The 19984-nt window shown below is 56.1% G+C and overlaps 1 protein-coding gene across 1 annotated transcript in view; it reads right to left on the reverse strand.

Moving 5' to 3' along the window:
• LOC104506438 (zinc finger SWIM domain-containing protein 5-like) overlaps positions 1-19984 on the reverse strand; it is a gene marked incomplete at its 5' end in the record, with an annotated part of 28846 nt that overhangs the window by 1383 nt on the left and 7479 nt on the right. The window contains 12 exon segments of the mRNA XM_010147380.1: positions 312-389; positions 574-611; positions 614-736; positions 2884-3041; positions 4673-4808; positions 5242-5502; positions 6189-6326; positions 7230-7376; positions 9729-9905; positions 12169-12348; positions 17638-17788; positions 18397-18545. Coding sequence (XP_010145682.1) covers positions 312-389; positions 574-611; positions 614-736; positions 2884-3041; positions 4673-4808; positions 5242-5502; positions 6189-6326; positions 7230-7376; positions 9729-9905; positions 12169-12348; positions 17638-17788; positions 18397-18545 — 1736 coding nt within the window.

The following is a 19984-nucleotide window of genomic DNA, read 5'->3' on the forward strand; positions in this document are numbered from 1 at the left end:
TCATGGGCAGAGCCACTGCTTCCGCCCCAGGAGGGACAGGGCAGAGGCTATCCTGCACTGCCGTGCTGTAGGACACAGCGGACACCGCTGGCCTGGCCCGGGCACAGGGGATTTGTCCCAAACCCGGTCACCGCTGCGGCCCCAGCCCTGCCAGCTGGCGCTCTGAGCTGCATCCAGCTTCCCAGGAAGAAATGGGAGACCCAGGAGAGCTCGGCTGCCCAGGGCTATGAACCACCCTAAGATCTCCGTGCCCACCCTGCTCCCACCGCGTGCGGGCCGGTTCCTCCCAGCACAGCGAGGCACTCACCCACTTCGGTAGCACACGTCACCAGCCACCTCACCATCTCCCGCCGCCGCCAGTTGAGCGTGGACAGGGTCATGCGCATCACCTGCAAGGCAAACGTGGGGTGACCGGCCGCCCCACAGGGCTCCAACGCGGCCACCCCACACAGTGGGACTCCCCAGAAATCCCTCCTGCCTGGCCAGCTACCGGCCCCCTGTCACTGCCTTGCCTCCTCCGGCCGCAACGCGTGGGGCAGAAGGGCCACCGTCATCCCCAGCGCCATCCCGTACCTGGAGCCCCAGCTCCAGCGCCACGTTGAGCGCGGCGTGTCCGAGTTGCTGTCGGCCGGCGTGGCAATCTTGAACGCGTCCTGGGCCAGCTTGAAGATCAAGGAGGAGGAGTGGATGTTCTTCTGGATGGCTTCCAGCACCGTGCGTAGGCGCAGCATGTCCCCTGGGTGCAAGGCAAGAACGGTCAGATGGCTCGGCCTCCCCCCACCCTGCCCTCGAGCCGCATCTCCTGCCTGCACCGGGTGGTCAACAGCCCCATTGGTACTGTCAGCCCCTCTGGACACGCGCAGGGATGATGGATCAGGCCCTGCAGCCCAACAGCAAAACGGGTCTCCTTCCCAGGAGGTGACACACCCTACAGCACCCATTCTTGCTCAAGATCATCCTCTCATGGAGAACTAAAACAACTCTGAGCGATCCCAGACACATCCTGAACATCAGCAGACATCTCGAGAACCTGGATCTCCCACCCTGGGCTCAAGTCTGACAGCTGTAAAGCCGGTTCTTCCCAAGGAAGGAGGGGTTTGGGGAGATGCCCGGTGCTGAACGGCTGCAGAAAGGTCAGACTTCATTTAGGAACATTAAAAAGAGGAGGAAAAGCTGTTTGCTGCACACATCCTGCCTTGCCAGTAAGTCCCTTCCCTCTGCAAGGCCGGCAAAGGCTGGGCCAGGGTCACGCAGACCCGCTGCGGCTTGGTCCTGGATGCCCCAAGTCAGGCCCACAACTCTCATGACTGCAACAGGCTGAGATACCCCCAACGACGGGGGTTCCCGGCACAACACCCAGTGATGCTGTGGGTCTCCTGCCTCAGGAGGCCGTGGGTGCTAGAAGGGTACGTGATGGCACTGGGAGATGGGGTAGGAACTTGGAAGAGGGACCCATCACAGCACATTAATACCACGATCCTACATCTGGTTTGGGAAATCCTCCTGTCAGCCCCCGAGGGACACAGGGTGGGGACCTTTGGTGCGGGTGCAAACCAGAGACACCAACATGCCACATCAGACTCCTCTCTGCCTTGTTCCAGGTTCACGTTTCTACTGCCACAGTTGTAAACCGGGCAGACGAAACTCACGCAAAGACCACCAACCACCACGCAGCAGCAGGAAAAACCGAGCGCTGCACCTGGGCACGCAGGCGTCTCGTCTCGGGTGACTAACAGCTAAAGATATCGCCTGCCACCCACAGTAGCCGCTGGCACTGCCACCAGCACCCCAGCCTTCCCGAAACAGCTCGCGGGGGCGCAGCCGAGAGAGGCTGCGAGGATGCAGGATCGCACTGGGACACGCTGCGGTGAGGGAAGGCCGAGGGAAAGGGACGGTGGGAACAACCGACGCGATGCAATGGCCCTACGCCCCGGCATAAAAACTTCATCCCCATTGGAAGGGAGGAGAAACGAAAGGATAAGCCAGGTACGAGCTCTCCATCTGCAAGGCAAGGCAGGACCTGGAAAAGGCCCTGGAAAAGCAGCCAAGAGGAGGAGGGCTGGAAGGAGAGAAGAGGCCGATCAGCGAGGCTGGAGCTGGCTGACGGCTCATTTAAAGCAGCCCCGTCCCCGTCAGGCTGGCAGTACCGAGGGCTGGAGGCTGCGCAGACCATGGGGGACAGCAGTGGGCAGCAGTAGCTGCTCGGCTCCCTGACCCTCATGGGGCACGAGGCGCTCACCGGCTTGGTGGGGTTGATTTCTGGATGGAGGGGTGTTTAATGAAAAGCCTGTGCTCACCTTCATCACTCAAGGAACCGAAAGGGCCCGAGACACCAGTGAAGAGGGGTTTTATGAGCCCCCTGAGGCTGGGACCAAGGTGTCCCACCCCTCCCAGCTGTCCCCATCTCCCGAAAGCCGCACGTGGCTCGGTGCACAGGGAGGTCTTCTCCCTCTTACAGCCCGTGAGATCATTACGAGAGGGCAGGAAGAGACAGAGCCAAGGTAAAAGGATAAGAAGCTTCAAACCAAACCATGGCAGAACCCACCACGTGTTTGGCAGGGCAGCTGACGGTGCTGCGGGGCAGGCATGGTCCAGCATCACCCAGGGGCACTACCCAGGACGCGCAGCACTGCGGTCGGCATCCCCGCAGGGTTGCCTGCACCTCCTGGGAACATCCCATCCCATCCCATCCCGCTGGACCACAAGCCTTGAGGCCCAGCCCCAGAGATCCCAGACACCAGTTGGCTGCTTGTGGGGCACCCAGCCAGTCTCTGCCAGGGCCTGAGGGAGCATAAGCTCCCGCTTTTCTCCGGGAAAATCCCTTCAGCGCTCTTGTGCGGCACCGTGCCGTCCCCGCCGTCCAGCGCTGGCCCCCCCACCAACCTTTGGCTGCCGTGAGCATGGTGGAGGCCAGCTCACACTGCTGCGACTCCAGGTGCCCCAGGGTGAACCAGCGCGGGTATCTGCTGGGGACCACCGAGACCAGGTGGTGGGGGTGAGTCACGTCGCCGGACGGTGCCGTGGTCTCCAGGACGGGCAACCTGAAGGGCAAACGGGAGGAGGCAACATGAGACACCAGCCCGGCTCCGGCTTTGTCCCCCACCATCGCGGAGGCGAGGGAGGGGCTGCGTGCGCCGCCTCTGAACGCATCCTGCTGCCGGGCATGCGTGGGGGCTCCGAGCCTGCATGCTCAACACATGGACACAGGGATCAACCTGAGACCAACTTGAAAGGAGGAGAATGATCCGTGAAGTGATTTATAAACTTGTAAGGAAAAAAAAAAAAAGAAAGCAGGAAAAAAAAAATAAGGCAAAATCCCTCCTCCTTCCCCGCTCCTTTCATGTCGGAGCACCCGGCAGAACTCCTGGCTTTATCATCTGGTTCTTCTTATTAAACCGTCCGGTTGTGATCACAAGCAGCAGCACATTTCCCCAGGGCCTCCGCAGCCGGTTTGGGTTACCTGCTTATCTAAAAGCCTGGAAAACCCCAGGGAGAAGGAAGCCTAAGGAAGGGGAGCAGGCATCTCACGTTGCCAGCCGTGGTGACAAAATCACGTTGGCTCTCAAACCCCCAAGCTGGCGCTGGGGTCACTAACGCGATGGCCAGCCAATGCGTGCAGGAGGGAAATTCTCCCAGACATGGAGAGGATCCAACCATCTCTGCTTTCCTTGCTCGTGGGCTTGGGTACCCACAGGGCAGCAGAAGCCCAACCTTCCCAGCCCACGTGAGAGACAGCCTGACACAGGGGTCCCCAGCTGGGAGCCGGCGAGGGAGCAACGCGCACACCCAGGGCCCTGGGCAGCTGCATCTGGTGGGCCATGGTGGCCCCGTGCACTGCAGAGGCCCTTGGATGCTCTTCTAGCTCTGCCTGTCCTCCAAGGAGCTCCTCCCAGGACAGGATTTCGGAACTTCCCTCAGCACTGGAGAGAGACGGCCCATTTCACCGAGGAAATGCCGGAAGAAAGACGGTGTCAGAGGGAGAGGGCATTGGGACACTCTGAGGTTGATGGTTCTTGAAGCAGTGACTCGTTTGGGAAATTCCAGCCTTTTCAAGACCCATCCAGCCCCTGCCAAAACACTGCAGTACGTGGGCTGAGTCTGAGGTGTGTCATGCAGGGGGGACGGAGATGGGGCAGCTCCCAGCATCAGCCCTGTCCCCGGTGCCAGAGGTGGAGCAGGGCTTGAATGGAGAACAGAGTGGGACTGTGTGCTCTCCGCCCGGCTCTGGGACATCCTGGGGCCCAGGGTAAGTCATCAGCCCATCTGTGCCGGGACAACAGCCCTTCCTGCAGGCAGGGAGAGCTGCAGGATGCCCGAGGCCTGGCAGACAGAAGGCAGATGACAGCACCATCCTGCCTGGGACCTGCACCAGTGGGCAGTCCAGCCTGGAGCGAGGGGTTGGACGCAGGGCTGGACCAGCAGACTCCATCAGGCCCATGCAAATCCCTACGGATGGGGCTGGAAAAACAAGAATCATCCAAACAGAGAGCAAGAGTCTCTTTGCACTGCTGCTCAGTGCCCGGGCAGCCTCACATGCTGCGCAGGATGGCACCAGGGATGGCAAGCTCCTGCCTCCAGTCCCATCCCTGCTCTAGGGTTGCTCCCAGCTTTCCAGTGGAGCGGAGGAGGGAGGCAAAACAGGGGGCAGAGATGGAATTAAACATGCACCAACCTCATGGCCCGCAAAGCCAGCTTGTACGCCAGATCTGCATCGTGGGGCAGCAGGGCAGAAAACAGGTATTTGGCAAAGGTGTGCATGGGGACACTCTCACGGTGGATGACTTCTCCCAGGCCGCTGAAGGGACCACCTAGGCGGAAGCAGAGCCCATCAGCCATAATTAGCACAGCAGGATCTGTGGCTGGGGTTGGCACCACCTCAAAGCTTTGAGGATCTGCTCAGCAGCTCCCTGGTGTGTTACTCAAGCTGGATCCAGGGCAAAGAGCTGCTCTTTCCTTTTCTAAAAACCTCTTTAGGTCAAAAACCCTCAGAAACTGAGGACACGTGCTTAGCACCCCCCACCACAATGCCTCTGAGGTGGTCTGGCTGCAGGGATGTCAGCAAACCCTTGCTCTGCCAGATGATGGGCAGAGCAGCCATGCTATACGTGTCGCACCACACCCACAGAGGAAGAAGCCAGAATATCCCTTATTCCAAGGCATAAACCTTGGAAAGGGCACCTTGGAGATGTCACCAGCACTCAGCTAAGACACAGGAGCCAGCCAGATGGACCAAGCCCCCACCTTCCAGCAGCAAGATGCACTGCTTCCGCAGGGTCTGCACCAGCACCGGGTCCAGCTCCAAGTCCTGCAGCCGGGCGATGATCTGCTCCTCGTTGCGGCAGACCTTGTCCTGGGCGTAGAGGCCTTCAGGCATCACCCTCTGCTGACCCATCCCCATCAGGGCCACCTCTAAGGCCAGGGACAGGTAGGACTCGCCGCTCTCTTGGCTGCCAGTCGCGACGGGCACATGTTGATACACTGGGGGTTTGGAGTCTCCGGCATCTGGAAGAAGGGGGAGAGATGAGGAAAGGTTAGAAGAACATTCCTAAATGGCAGGACCACAGCAGCGAGAAGAACCCCCCAACTTCAGGAGCAAGACCCACACTTCCCTTCCGCCTGCCTTTGATCACCCAGAGATGATGGATAACAGCTCCCTGTGGGAGATGTGGGCTTCACCCTCCTTTCTGCTCTCACTTGGAGATGCAGGAGACCCGAGACCTGTGCAACAGGGTGCACGGCTGACCCCAGAGCCTTCTAGTGGGACAGCACGCCTTGTCCCAGCTCTGCCAAGCTGCTCTCCCACTCTGCTCTGTCTGCAAATCCTGAAGGCTGGGAAAACTCAGGGTACCAACTCCCCCTCTCTGCATTAGGGTTCTGCCCTGGCTGCTCCTGTGAAGGTGGAGAGAGGGGAGATTTGGAGCCCAGGAGTCCTGAGCCCCAAATGTGCACCCCGGGCCTGCCCACCGGGCTTGGTTCAGCTGCAGCCACCGGGAAGCGGTCAGACATTGGAATAGGTTGCCCAGGGAAGTGGTGGAGTCACCATCCCTGGAGGTGCTCAAGGAACATGTAGACATGGCGCTTTAGGACGTGGTCTAGTGTGTACGACAGTGTTGGGTTGATGGTTGGACTGTAAGGTCTTTTCCAACCTTAGTGATTCTGTGAAGGCAGCCAGGAGGAGCGCTTGGTACCTGAAATTTCAAGGCAATTTTCCTCTTCTAATCTACAAGCTTCAGTCAGGGTGAGGAAGAGGCAGCCGATGGGGTTTAGAGGGTGGCCTACCCAGCCCTCCAAGTTGGTGATGGTTGTTGCTCCTCGCTGCAGCAGCTCTGCAAAGAGAAGAAACAGAAAGACATTAAAAGTGAGGAATTTAAGGATGGTTCTGCACCCAGAGAGGTCTTGGACCCCCGAGGCCTTTTCTTACCCACGGACCTGGGACACAGTAGCTTGCGAGGGCAAGGAGCAGCTGAGAACAGCCATGCCACAGGCTGCCACAGACATCAGAGGGAGCTGGCACCCAATAAAAAAGAAAAACAGGTGCCCCTAAGGCCACATAAGGCTTGTTCTGTTCCAGAAGGACACGAGGGGCTGCAGAGTCCCAGGATGGGGTTTATAAAGTCAGACCTGCAGCTTATGGGCTCATTTGCAATGGTAGTCTGAATGTTTTGGAAATACAAGGAGAAATCTCTCTGGAGATGACAAAGACTTGCAGAGAGTCTTAGAAGCTCCATCTTTTGATGGTCTCAGCCTGGCTGAGCTAGCAAGGCCCAGGAATCACCAGCCACCAGCAGCACTGCAGTAACTGACCCCAGCTCTCTGCCAACTGCAATAGGAGCAGCACTGGCCCGTCTCCTGGTACAACTTATGCAGCGAATGCAAGGTGGAGGTAGCACACAGAGCCAGTCGCTGCAGCTCTGCAGACAAGCAGCTCCTCTTGCACACAGGCATCACCCACCACTGCTTGAGCAGCCCTCGCAGGCAACCAGATATGGCAACAGTGGGAACAAGAACAGCCCTAGGACAGCATGTGGACATCTCTGTCCTTCGCAGGTGGGTACCAACGCAGTCTGGCTCAAGCTGTAAGGTGCATCAGTTTGTGTGATACAGCATTGTCCACCTCTGGTGCTCTGGATGGGGCAGCACTGCTCTCTGCGATGGAAAAGACTTTCTCAACCCACTCAGACACCCCAGTTAGACCTTATGGAACCCTATTCCCATGGCTCTGCTCATACCTTTCTTCTGATGCTTATATATTTCCAGCTGCCTTTGCTGCTGCAGTCGCAGAGTGTTGATTATGGCAACAGTTAGTCGGAGAGCTTCTCTGGGATAGCCGTGGGAGCGCAGGGCATCCACCCGAGCGCAGGCTGTCGGGACATGTTCTGCAAGGCAAGGACAAACACAGGGGCATGGCTGAGCCAAAGGAGCACAGAAATTCAGGGGATGCTACTGATGAGGGGAGAGAACCTGACAGCACACGCTTCAGGGCATTTTCTTCTACTGGTCTTCCCCACGTGCCAGCTCAACTCCTGCTCCCTGCCTCAAAGTCATCTCTTTCTCCCTGCAGGGATGCCTACCAGGAATATGAACGGGATGCCTACCACGTTCAACCCACAGCAGCCACGTCAGTCCCTAAATCCCCACCTCCACAAACCACATCTAGCGGAAGCATTTCCAACCCACCGTTGCTGCAGTGCTCCAAGCACAGGGAATTACGGCCCCGCCGCTCACTTCTCCTAAAACCTACACAGCTTACGGTGATTTCTCTCATTGCTGTGTGCCCAAACACTTCTTGGTGTCTCAGACACCTCTCCCTGCTCTCATGGCACTGGTGATGGTACATGGGGTGAGGCTGTGGATCCAGCACTGCACTGGGGGCACTGGCAGATTCAGGGTCATGTTTTGAACCACTTCCTTAACGCCTCCGTGGAGTGAGCTCTGCGGATACCCTGTCTCCTCTGCAGCTCTCCTACCTGGTGTTTTATTAGTAGGAACAGTTGCATGAACACCCCCCCCAGACTCACAGTTGCTTAGGAATTCATCTGCTCCTGCTGCTCATTGCTCACCTGAAATCACAAGCAACTGTGGAGAGGATTATGACTGAGTGAGAAATTAGCAGGAGCAGATGACATGACATGTCGCATAACAAGCAGCCAAAAATCCTATTTTCTTGCAAAATGTCCTACCAAGGCGGGGGAGGCAGGGGGAAGGCAAACACAGAAGATCTACAGTTATGGTAGAGGGATAATTTCTATTCCTGGAAGAGCTCAGAAAGCTTTGGAAACGCAGACAACCACTTCCACAAATGGGGTTTCCACATCCCAAAGGTCACCCACAAGGAATACACAAGGAAGAGGTTTCAGAATAAACACATCCATAAAAAAGCTTCTTTCTGCTCCCTCTATTCATTTGCTAAATGGATGAAATATTCAGCTTCTCGCTGAATTGATCGCTGGAAGTTGCTGACAAATCACACTCCTCTCCCAGCACCGAGTCCCTGCAGGGGTGCCAAGAAAGTGCAAAATCCAAAAAATATGGCAGATACATCAGGAAAATAACATGCACCAACCAGCTGGGCCGAAGGCCTCACCAAAACCCAGATGATGCTAGGGTCAGGGGAGCTCTGGCCACTGCATCCTTGGTAGATGGAGCCACTGGAAGCAGTAACCCACCACCGCTGCCTACGGCTGCCTCGGGAGACCTGCTGCCGGCAGCTACACGCAGCTCTTCTAGGGCGGCAATGTCCTCTCCTGCTCCAGCTAGGCTACCAGAGGGGTACCAGCAGCCTCACAGGGGCCCTTTTCAACTTTTCTCCTGGCCCTAATACCAACTGCGTGCCTGCTGCTCCACAGACCAATTCTCCGGATGACTTTAAATATTCTCTTCCCATTTGCCCAGGTGACAGCAGACCCCGGCTCCTGGAGTGGATAACAGTGCAGTGATGGGTTTTAGCCTGTTCCATGTCCATACATTCACCTCTTGGGCTGAAGGGACGAGACATCCACCCTCCTGGGGGTACTGAGGGCTTGCATCTCCCATTTTGGGGTCAGTCTCAGGGCTGACAGCTACAGCAGGCACCCCCAAGCCCTTCATCCCACTCGTTCTCATCCCAGACACGTAGTTGTCGCGGGTCTGCGGATCTGCCCGGGGTCATGACTTTGCAGTAGAGAAGTTGTGTGGCTTGAGGTACGTGGGCTAAAGGTCTACAACACTGGAGGGCACTGGGCTTGACTGGTCCAGTATGTCTTAAGCTCATACAAAGCTTAATTGTACTGTGTACTAATTGCCTTTAAGAGAAGACTAAAGAGAGGGTGACAGCAGGGAAGAAAATATCCAGAGGATACAGCTGTGTTCCCCAGCCAACTTTCAAGGGACTTTAAGTGTCCAGTCCCCCTGTCCTGGGAACAGTGAGAGCTTGCACTGGGGACAGCCAAACACTGGCAGGATGAAAGAGCCTGGTCCACTGGAGCAGGTCCATTGGCTCACTGGACAATGAGCCTGGTCCAAGCTGCCCAAGGGGAACCCGGACTGTAACGACATGGGGCTTGCTAAAAGGACAGTGGCTGGGGTTTGGGAGGCCATCGAGTTCTGCTGGCCCTACTGCTCAGGCTAAGGGCCAGGGAGGCACTTCCAATCCAGGATGCAGTAGCTTGCAAGGACCCCTTGATGCCTTGGGTGGTTCTTCTCCTCTAGCCACCCTACCCACCCAGGCCATGCGAGGTTGGGATGCTCACCAAGCCACAGCGGCTGCCCCTGGGAGTTGAAGAGGAGGCTCTCGCCCTCTCGCTGGTAGGAGGGAGACATGTAGAAGTCACTGCTAATGATGCGCTGCAGGTGGCTATCCTGCCAGTGCAGGTCACAGCCCTCGATCGCACGGGTGAACACGGTTCTTCTGGGCCTGGCCAGCGAGTCTGCAAAGAGAAAAACCATCAGTGCCTCAGTGGGGGCAGGGGCAGCCCATTCCTGCCCCCAGACACAACCTCTCTGCGCAGAGCAATGCGTTTACAGTGGGAGCAAAACCCCACCACATCCCACCCAAGCTGTTTCCGAGCTGAGCACAGGGGCTCTGGCAGATTGCCTTTAGATACCTGGCTGCCCATCCCGTCCCTGATGGAGACTGACATCTCCTTAGACAGCACTGCTAAGTAACTAGCTGTGTTGGCCAGAGGGGTGAGAAAAGAGGCATGGACTGCCCATCCCTTGGCTGACAGTAACCCACCGTCACACAGGAGGGTGACACCTGGAAATGTGGCAGCGCATCTCCACCCCTGTGATGGATGGCTCTGGCTCTGTCAGGGATCAGGACTGGACTTCCCAAGAGTTGCTGCCCCATAAGCACCATGAGTTCTCCTGCTCCAATGCAAAATCCTGGCTTTGCTGAACCACAGCTGCTTGGATCGGCATGAAGGAAACTGCAGGAGCGTGTCTCACCTGCCTACGGGCCAATGGGGGGAACCATCACCTTCCAGCAACCTCCTCTGGCAGTGTAAGAGGGCTGGAAGGGAGGAGACGGCATTGCCTGAAACCCCACCGCTGCACGGCAGCAGACGTCTGCTACCCTTCAGAGCTGCTCTCTCACCTCACTGACATCAAGTTTTGAAGCTATTGAATGCTGAATGAGCATTTCACTCCATCCAGACAGATCAGTCAAGTGGTTTGTCAGGAGGAAAAGGCCTGTCCGGAGCAATCCTGCTATCGCTCCAGCCCCATCGGATCACAAGGGCCAAACACAACCAGCAGGTTGCAAAATAAGAAGCCCCGAAGGGGACGCAACGCAGAATGTTGGGTCCTGCGACCCAAGAGATGGGCTGAGATAAGTGCATTCAAGGGGGGAAAACAAAAAGCACAGCTCAAAGATGATCCAGGGAGGCTGGATAAACACAGTCCGGAAACGATGGCAACAAGCAATTAGCCTGAATGCTGCAGGCACCCCGAGGTGGAGAGAAATTAAACAGGTGTTCGTACGTACGGAACCAAGCCTGCTCACTTTACCACGAAGGATTTCAGGAATCAGCTGTTCTCCCTTCAGTAATAAAAGAGGCTGGCAACAATCTGCAGCAGTATTTGCATATGCACAAACACTAACCCCAGGACTCCTCCAGGATCCGCGAGGCTGACAGTCCCCTGCTTGGAGAGGCAGAAGTAGGGGACAAGGGGACATCCCAGCACGCGCTTTGGAAACTCCCTGCACGTCTAAAATAAGTGACCTGCTCAGCCCCAGCAACCTGCCCTGAATGCCCGAGCGAATCCTCAGCGGAGCTGGGAACACCAAGGGGGAGTCCCGGGGCTGGCTCAGGACATGGAGCAAGGCCAGGTTTAAATTAAGCTGCTCCCTGAGGATGCACACGGGGCACACGGTCCTGGCCGTGGCTGGGGTGGGCTGGCAAGACGGCCGTGCTCCCAGTGTGCTGCTGGGGGGCTAATCACACGCAGAAAAGTGAAGTTTCCTTCGCGGCACAGCTGCCGTCCCCTCTCCTCATCCCACTTTGGCCGCACGTAACACACCGAAGCGCAATTCCAGCGCAGCAGGTGAGGGGACGGTAAGAGCAGTAGCTTTCAATTAACGTCTACTTGAGTCAAAAGCAAGGGGGAAAAGTGTTTAAAGGGATCAAATGCTTTGTCAGGGGTTGAGAAAATATTTTAGTACTAAGGAACAAGCACCCAACTACGTTGCTCCATTCGTGCTCTGCACCTGACATGCGTTTAACATTCCTGGCTAAGGATTTCTTTCCCACCTGAACTGGACCAGAAGCAAGGCTCAAGGGCTGGGAGAGGGGCTCTGCACCACCTCCAGCTCCTCATTCTCACATTACAGCTAGGGCTTCCGAGGTCAGCTATGCTCTGATTCAAGCAGTGCTAGCTTTCTGTAAATCTCCATACCCCAGCCTGCACAGATCGTAGGGGTCTGAACTCCTCCAAGGTCAAATTGCTTTAAAACAGCCTCTAATTTGATGCTTAAAATACAGGTGATGTCACCCAAGATGTAGCAAAGAGCCAAACGTTTCCAAGTGTGTCTAAACCCAGAGGCTGTAAAGAGAAATGTCCTGTGTTCCCCTGACTCCCAGGGGCATCACCAGCAGGTGAACTGAGGTCTCTCAACTCTGGGGTGAGTTTTGACCCTGACCCCAACCTCCGTGGCCACCGGATGGATTTCCACTCCCTGCCTGGACTCACCTTGGCTGTGACCGGAGCTCTGCGTAAGCGCGTTGGTGATGTTGGGAAGCTCGTTACCATAATTACCATCTTCCAGGGGACAGACGTCCATCTCGCCCCACTTGCGCAGCTGCCGGAGCCAGCAGGATTTCTCTTCCAGCTTGCAGTGCGGGTTTAACACCACGCACACCCACAGTGCCCCTAAACAAAGCCAAGAAATCAAGGAGGTGCCACCACCGTACTCGCGGGGCCAAGCTCTTCCGCTGCTGCGCTCGTCGCGGTAGCCTGCAAGGTTTCGGTGCCGTTCGTAAACTCATTTCAGCATAATGCACAGACCCAGGAGGGGATTTAGACAGCTTTTAAATAAAAGTAAAACTCCTCTGTAATGAAGCTAAATTATAATCTCATGAGATGGGGGACAGTGGGGAGGGGGGAAGGAGAGAGCGGCTGTGTATGAATTTGTGAGTGCTTCTGTCTGCCAGGACAAATCTAGTGTTTGAACTACACATCAAAGCATGCTTAAAAACACCCTGGCAAGCTGCAGAGTCTGTATCTCCAAAGACTAACCTGATTTTGATCCTACCCACGTTCCAAGCACTTTAAAGCCCGCTCCAAATGCTATTTCATCTGCCATTGTTCTTCAGGCCATTTGCATTCAACTATTTAAAAAGGAGATTTGGTGTATTTTCTTCCCTTCTTTTTTTTTTTTTTCTTTTTAAATCCCCAGTAGCCCCCAGCCTGCAGAGGATCCTGGAGCTTGGCTTGATCTCCTGCAGGCAAGAGCCCTCCAAGATGTGAGCCCTCCAGATCTCGCAAGCAGAGGTGCCCATCAGCAGGACGCCCACGCTGACACCCTCCGGGTCATCCACGGGACCTCGCAGAACAGACGATGGTGTCTGCTGCGTGAGAGACAAAACCAGGCCCAAGGACACCCGTCATCATTAAGATCCAACTCATCCTTTCACAAGACAAGGCTGATGCTGGTGCTGCTGACCGAGCCTTGCCGACACTCCTGGGTCACCCCCTGGTCTGAAAAGGGCTGCAGCAACCCAAATAAGCGCAAAACGGTGAATTCTCCTTTAGCCAATTGCATTTCTGCCCAAATTTCCCTGCAAGGCTGCCAGGATACAGCATGTTCCCTCCCCCTTGTGCCTGCCCCGCGGGGTGGGATGGCTGTGTGCTGGCACAGCTTCAGTGCACGGTGTCCCCAGGGATCCCCCCGGGCTGCTCTTCTCTGCCTGCGTTGGATCCTGCCATGCAGAGGGACAGCTCAGCCTCCCGCATAAACACCCTCCTCAGCCTCTCCTCCACGGGACCAGCGGAGACTGGAGCACCTTCCCTCTCACTGCCCAGACAGCTGCTCTCCCCCACCTCTCTATCACTCCTGAAGTTCCCATCCCAAAGCGACGGGCAGTGGCAGGACAGCATCACCAGACAACAGCTCCGCTGTGCAGCGAGGGGATTCCTGCACGTGCCCAAACCGCCACCCTTGCTCGCTGTGGTTTGTGCGGCGGCTCCCCAGTTGCACAGCCATGCCGTCAAGTCAAACAGCCCCAAGCAAGCAGCCAGTTCCTTTTCCAGGCAGCGTGAGGCAAAGCCAGACTGAGCAGCAACATCCCGACTCCAGCTCGACTTCGATGTTTCCCTGCTCCTTCGGGTTATAGCCGAGATTTGGTGGTGCTTTTGGAGTGCATCCCCTGGGACCCGTCCTCTGTCAGTTGGGACTTGTGGATGTGTTTGGTTCAAATCATTAACAAGGTGTGGAGGCTGTGCATGCTTGGCTCCTTGCAGAGGGTTGACTTGGCTGGCAGGACGTCACAGCATCACAACGCAGATGGTGGCAGCAGCACCCCATCCAGGAAGGGGTACGGGAAAAGAAACCGCAGGCACTGAAGATCAGCAAATATTCAAAGCAGCCCTCACCTGGTCCAGCTCCATCCTCACCTCAGCTCTGCTGCTCCCAGGAAACCCCACTCGTTTCTGATGAACGAGGGGAATAAGACTTTTGAGCTGCAACGTCAGCGCTTAATGCACATCCAAGAGAAGAGGCAACTCCTTAGGAGCTTCTGAGACCCATCCCTCCCAGAGCGTGCCACTCGCTCCCAGGCTCCCGTAGGCTCCACGGGGGCTGCACAGTCACTGAATCTTCCAAAAGGTCAAGTCTCAGCTCTGGACAATGAGTCTTCATTAAGGCTCTGGTTAGTGCCCCTCAGCTGAGCAGTGGGTGCCTGCTTGCTGCCCATCCCAAGGGCATGAAAATTCCCAGCTCCTCAGGCAGGCATGAGCCAAATCCTGCGCTTAGCTCCTGGTGTTGGGCATCCTGGAGCTCCGACTGGCACCCCCTTCTCTCCAGCACTCCTGCCTGTTGTCACTGCCCCTCTTCACCCGCTCCGGGGCTGCCTGCGCACAAAGCAGCCGGCGGCGATTTTGGCTCATGCCTCCGACAGTGAACAGAGCGGCTTGGCTAACAGGCGGTAATGAGGCTCCCGTACTCCAGCTCCACCACCCCCAGGAATGGGATGCGCCTGCTGGATTTTTGGCTCCCACAGCACATTTAAGATGTGATCCTCGGAAGCCTGATGACTTTGCAGTCTGTTTTTGGGATCCCGAGGCAACATTTGCCTGCCAAAACGCTGTGCCCCTGGGCTCTCCTGCAGAAGGAAAGATGTGGTGGGGAGGCGGGGACAATGAGGGAAGAGGGATTTGCATCTGTCTTGGCTGTGATAGTTATCTGGGAGATGGAAAAGAGGGGTTTTCTGTGCCCGATGGTCAAGTGACATCAGCTGACAGCACAAGTGACTCCTGTCCTGAGCCGAAATGCCGCGCCGGGTCAGACTCCCTGTCTGTTCACATGCTGCAGAAACCTTCATCTGAACTTTCCGATAGCAGAAGGTTAAGTGGGGAACAAAGCAGCAGATCATGATTAAGCTAAGCCTCTAAACAAAAATGCTTTTTGATGACAGGGCTGGGTGCAGGGAAGGGGGGGTTGGAGCTTTCCCACCCCAGCAGCCCCGGCTGCCGGCCCCAGAGAGGACAGGCACTCCGATCCCGCGCCCAAGTTTCCAAACCATCAAAGAAATTCTCCCGTTTCCCACAGGGTCGCTCCCTGGCTTAATCTGCTGAAATTCCCCACTGTAAACAAGTGGCCGAGATAAATAAACCCGTCTCCAGGCAGATTAAGGTCAGGCTGCACTTCAGCTGGTTTTTCGTCTATTTTTTGTAATTAGGCTTTAATCGTAAGTACTAATGCGCCAGGGCAAATACTCCCACGCCGCAGAGCTCTCCATCCAGCAGGTCTTTCCTCTGGCTCCCCAGCAGACGAGGCAATAGATGTTCAGTTGGCGGCACATGCGCAAGCAAACGATGCCCTTTTTATTTTAATTTTTTTTCTTTTAAACTCTGAAATCCTGCAAAATCCTTTACATTTTCCCCAGCATAAATCCACAATCTTCTTTAAAGCTGATCTTCTTCCAATCCCACGCAAGTCTGTGATGCAGTCTTTGCTAAAATCGATGATTAATTATTAAACACGTGCCCAAAATAATTTCCACGAGGCCTGCTTTTCTCTTCCACGTGGCAGGGGAAGGCGGTCTGTGCCGGGGCTTCCCACGGCAGCTGGCACCAGGCCTCTCATCCTTCCCCTTGGCAGCAGCAGTAATGCCAGGCAGCTTTGGCATGCACAGACGACGTGCCTTCACCACCCTAAACGCCCGGGCTACCGCTGTCTGCCCAGCGATGGTTTGGGACGTGTCTCCACATTGCTGATGTTCGTTATGAGTGAACATCAGCTCACTGCAGTTCTGGTTGCTCCATGCCTGAACTCTTTCTTCTGAGGGATGCTCTGTTCCCACAGCAAACGCTGCCCAGGTCCAAATCCAACAGGATTCTGTAAGATGGGCGGTAATCCTTGCCCTGAGTACAGCCCATGCCCATCCTGCCCTGGAGCCACTTCTTGGACCATCACCATGTCCTCCACAGGGGCCTCTCTTCAGCAGAGATGCCCAAATCTCTCCCGCATGACGTGCCTACGCCAGGCGAGCCGCTCGCTCTGACGCGCGTTGGCTGGCACCGCGTTCCACCGGCTGTCACGCTGACCCAGCCTTGGTAGGGCCCTGACCTTCCCTAGCCACCTTGCCATCTGCTGACGGGGACCTGCCATCGCCTCCTCCTGCTCTGCTGACCAAAACTACCCGCACTGACCTGGTCCTTGCACAGCTAAGCCAGGACTGAAACACAAGCACTTCCTCCTCATGTATGCAGGAGGGGAGGGAGGGCTCTCGGTTTGGATAGCAGGATAGAAATCTGGCCAAATAATCTGTAATTCTGGGAAAACAGCTTCCTGCATCCAGGCCTGCCCAGACACCCATCCACCCACGTTTCACCAATGGGTTTGCTTTCTTCTGTGTGGAAATTCTGGCTTGGTGGATTTGGCCCCCGCCCTGGGATCCTTCCGTATCCAACCATCTAGCTGCAGCATCCCAAAATCCTAGAAATATCTTCTTGGCAAGCAAGCACACATGAGCTCTTCAGGGCTGGCGTGGTTATTTCCATCTCGGGAACTTCACACAGGGCGAGTCATCCCACCCCTCCTGGTCCTTGTCTGCGCCGTTTGGCCAGGCTCTCCGGTCTCACAGCTACATTTGCATTATTGGCCTCTTATTACGAGGGTCCCAGATGCAGTTTCAGGTACTCCAGACCCCAGACCACCCTCAACCTTCTTCCAGCCCTACCACATCCCTTTGTGGGCAGCCCGGGAGCCCTTTGCCCTTACACAGCATCTCTCACTAACAGGCTGCAGAGAAGCTCCAACTCATTCATGAAACGATGGCACAAGTCAAATGATTCACCCCAAAGATCCCCGATGTCCAGGAGAGCCCAGGAGTTCTGGATCAACTCTGCCACACAACCAACCTCCCCAGCCCCAGGTCATCCAAATGTTTAATGATATTAAGGTGGTGTCAGCCAGCTGAGCTGGTGCCTAAGGTGCTTAGCCAGAATTACCCAGAACCGCGCTTCCCCTAAAGCCAGGCTCTGCGCTGGCCATCCTGCCCCTCTCACCCTGGAAACACGCACCACAGCAGGCACAAATCCGTTAGACGGGACAAGACTTGAGAACCTGCCTCTCTGGATCACGGTTCCTCCAGGAACAGCACTTCCACATCCCGGCTACATCCAGCCCATGTGTGTTCCCTCGCAAAGGCTTCGAGGCAGCACCAAACACCAGGATGCTGCAAGTATGGGACCAGCTGCACTCCACACACCCATCATCCTTGACTCCTTTGCAGAAGAGGGGCTGGTTTAAGCTGTGGAACTGTGTAATTTGGGCCTGATCCAAGGATCCCAACCAGGATTTTCCCCAGCAGGGGATACAGCAAGCTCCTGGCATCTCTCAGGGCCTCTGCCCCCAAAAAAGAGCCCCCAAAACCTCTGGGATGATGCCTGCTGGACCAGGCAACCCTGAGATGCTCTCTGCAAGGCAGTGACCCTTACCCAGCTCATCCCAGAGCTGCCGGCACTTCTCCGTTATGCCCGTTCCCTGCTGCCTCCAGAGGGAGAGCCGAGGATCGGCCATGAACTGCTCCGTTATCAGCGTCAGCATCCTGGCCCCATTGGAGTCCCTCATGCGCAGCATCTCCCGAACCTGGAAAGGACAGAGAGAAGGTCCTTTGTGAGACAAACCACAGTCCCCTGGGGGTGTTTAATACATGGTCACCTGGCTGGCAACCCACAGCTCCCTCAGTCTGGGGGTCAAGACTGTAAGTATATACGTGCATAATGTATAGTAGTGCCTTGTAACACTCATGCAATAGCTGTGACCTGGCTGGTTGGAGTCCAGCTGAGCCACAGCCGAGGCTGTGAAGGGGACCAAGCAATCAAGAACATGAAAACACGGCCCTTCTGCAAGGAAAGAGAAGAGCCTGTAGGCTGGTGCCACCTCTCCGTGGTCTCGGCACACTCTGCAGGGTTGGCTTTACCCTCACCATGCCGGTTGGGAGACGGGGCAAAGCCCTCCCTCATGCAGGGATCATGGCAAGCCCACCACGTGGGAGGAAGGGACCTGCCCCGAGAGTGAGACAACCCAGGCCTGACCCAAAGCCTGGATTACAGCCGCCTGCTCTGCGACCGGGCGAGAAGGCACTGGAGCAGAGATTCCCAGCTGTGACGGGCACACTGCCAGGGCAGCCAGCATGCTGCTGGCTACGTGACACGCCGAGCGGAGAGGAGAGAGAGCAGCCGGCTCCTCCTCACCTTGGCAAACATGGAGTTGAGCTGCTTCCCCGAGCCGTAGTACCCTCCCTGAGATAGGAACAGCTTCACCTGCTCTCGGACCTGCTCCTCGTCCAAGTGCCAGCAGTTCTCATCATCAATGCTTGCCCCAGCAGTGGGGTCAGGAGCACCTGGGTGGACAGGGAGGGAGAAGAAAAGAGACAACAGTGTTTATAGCCACAGGGTCAGCAGTCCCACCATCAAGAAGCAGTGGACCTACCTCTATTTTATACAGATCCACCTCTATTTTGTCATCTCAGGTGAGAGAAAACTAACCACGTTCCCAGGCAGCGAGCCCAGCTGACAGCGTCATGCTCTCTGTCCACAGCAGTGGCACCAGCCGTGAACAGGGACTGCAACCGCAGGGCTACTGCCTATTCCTATTCCCTCTCTGTGCCCTCTGTGCCCCAGGTGCTGAGGGAGAGCACAGACATCCCTTCCTTAAAGTCCCAGCCATGAAGGCAGGGCAGCTGCAGAGCCCGAGTGCTCCCTGCATCGCCCGGGGTGCTCCTCCTCCTGGCTCCACATCACCAGTTTGTTTAAGCACCAGTAAAGCTCCGATTCCTATAGGCCCTTCCCCATGCTAGGAACAGCCTAACAAAGGTACCACTGCACGGGGGTTCTGGGTTAAACGCCTGGTCCTGCCCCTCATTTGCTTTAGGACAGGGGACAAGTACCTGTGCATCAGTGTACCTGCCTGGGAGAGACCCTCCGCTGGCAAGAGCAAAGGACTGAGAATGCTTCAAAGACCAAACTGTGACCAGAGCAGGGCCTTTGGCAGGCGCACACATGGTTCACAGGCTGTATTTCAGCTTCCACAGAACAAAAAAGAAAGAAAAAAAAAAACCCAGAAGTGCTTTAAACAACAGCTTGGATCCACCTCCCCTCACCTTACCCCTTTCAATTCCCATTTTCCCCCCATCAAGCCCTGTCCTACCTCCCAGCAATGCCCCAGCTTCCCAGGCTCGCACAGCACAGCTCCAGCCAGCAGCCGGGAGTGCAAAAGGGAACAGAAACTCAGCTTTTTGGCTTCCTGCTTTTGAGTCCTGCTCTGTGGAAACTCCTCAGGGAAAACCAGTGCCGAGGAGGGACTGGTACAGCTGGAGGATGCTCCCCTCGCTTTGGCCTGCTTCTCCCATCTCGTCTCCCTTGCAAGCAAGGGAGGGGTTCAGTGTAGGAAAAAGCGAGGCGCTGCATGGACAGCCAAGGAAAGAGCTGCAGCTGACACATTCCTGATTAAATTGTAATGGCGTCTTCCTCACTCGACTGGGATCTGGGTGGGGAGCAGACATGGCTTTCACGCGGATATGGCTTGGGATGCTGCGCACGCCCCAGCCCTGTGCGTTCTGAACCAGGAGCGCAAATGCAATTCATGAAAATCAAGCTCCGGGATGCCTGCTCAGCTGGACGACTGCCTCTTCTTGGCTTGTAAGAAAGGACATCAACCCGAGGGCTTTTGCTCCTCCGGCGAACGCTGAGAACACCCCTGACCCGATAAAGATACAGCTATTTGTATTTAATGTCCTTTACAAAATTCCTTTAATTTCTGCTAAGAGTCTCTGCCCGAGAG

Source organism: Eurypyga helias, unplaced genomic scaffold, assembly GCF_000690775.1.
Source record: "Eurypyga helias isolate BGI_N326 unplaced genomic scaffold, ASM69077v1 scaffold37762, whole genome shotgun sequence".
Classification (NCBI taxonomy): domain Eukaryota; kingdom Metazoa; phylum Chordata; class Aves; order Eurypygiformes; family Eurypygidae; genus Eurypyga; species Eurypyga helias.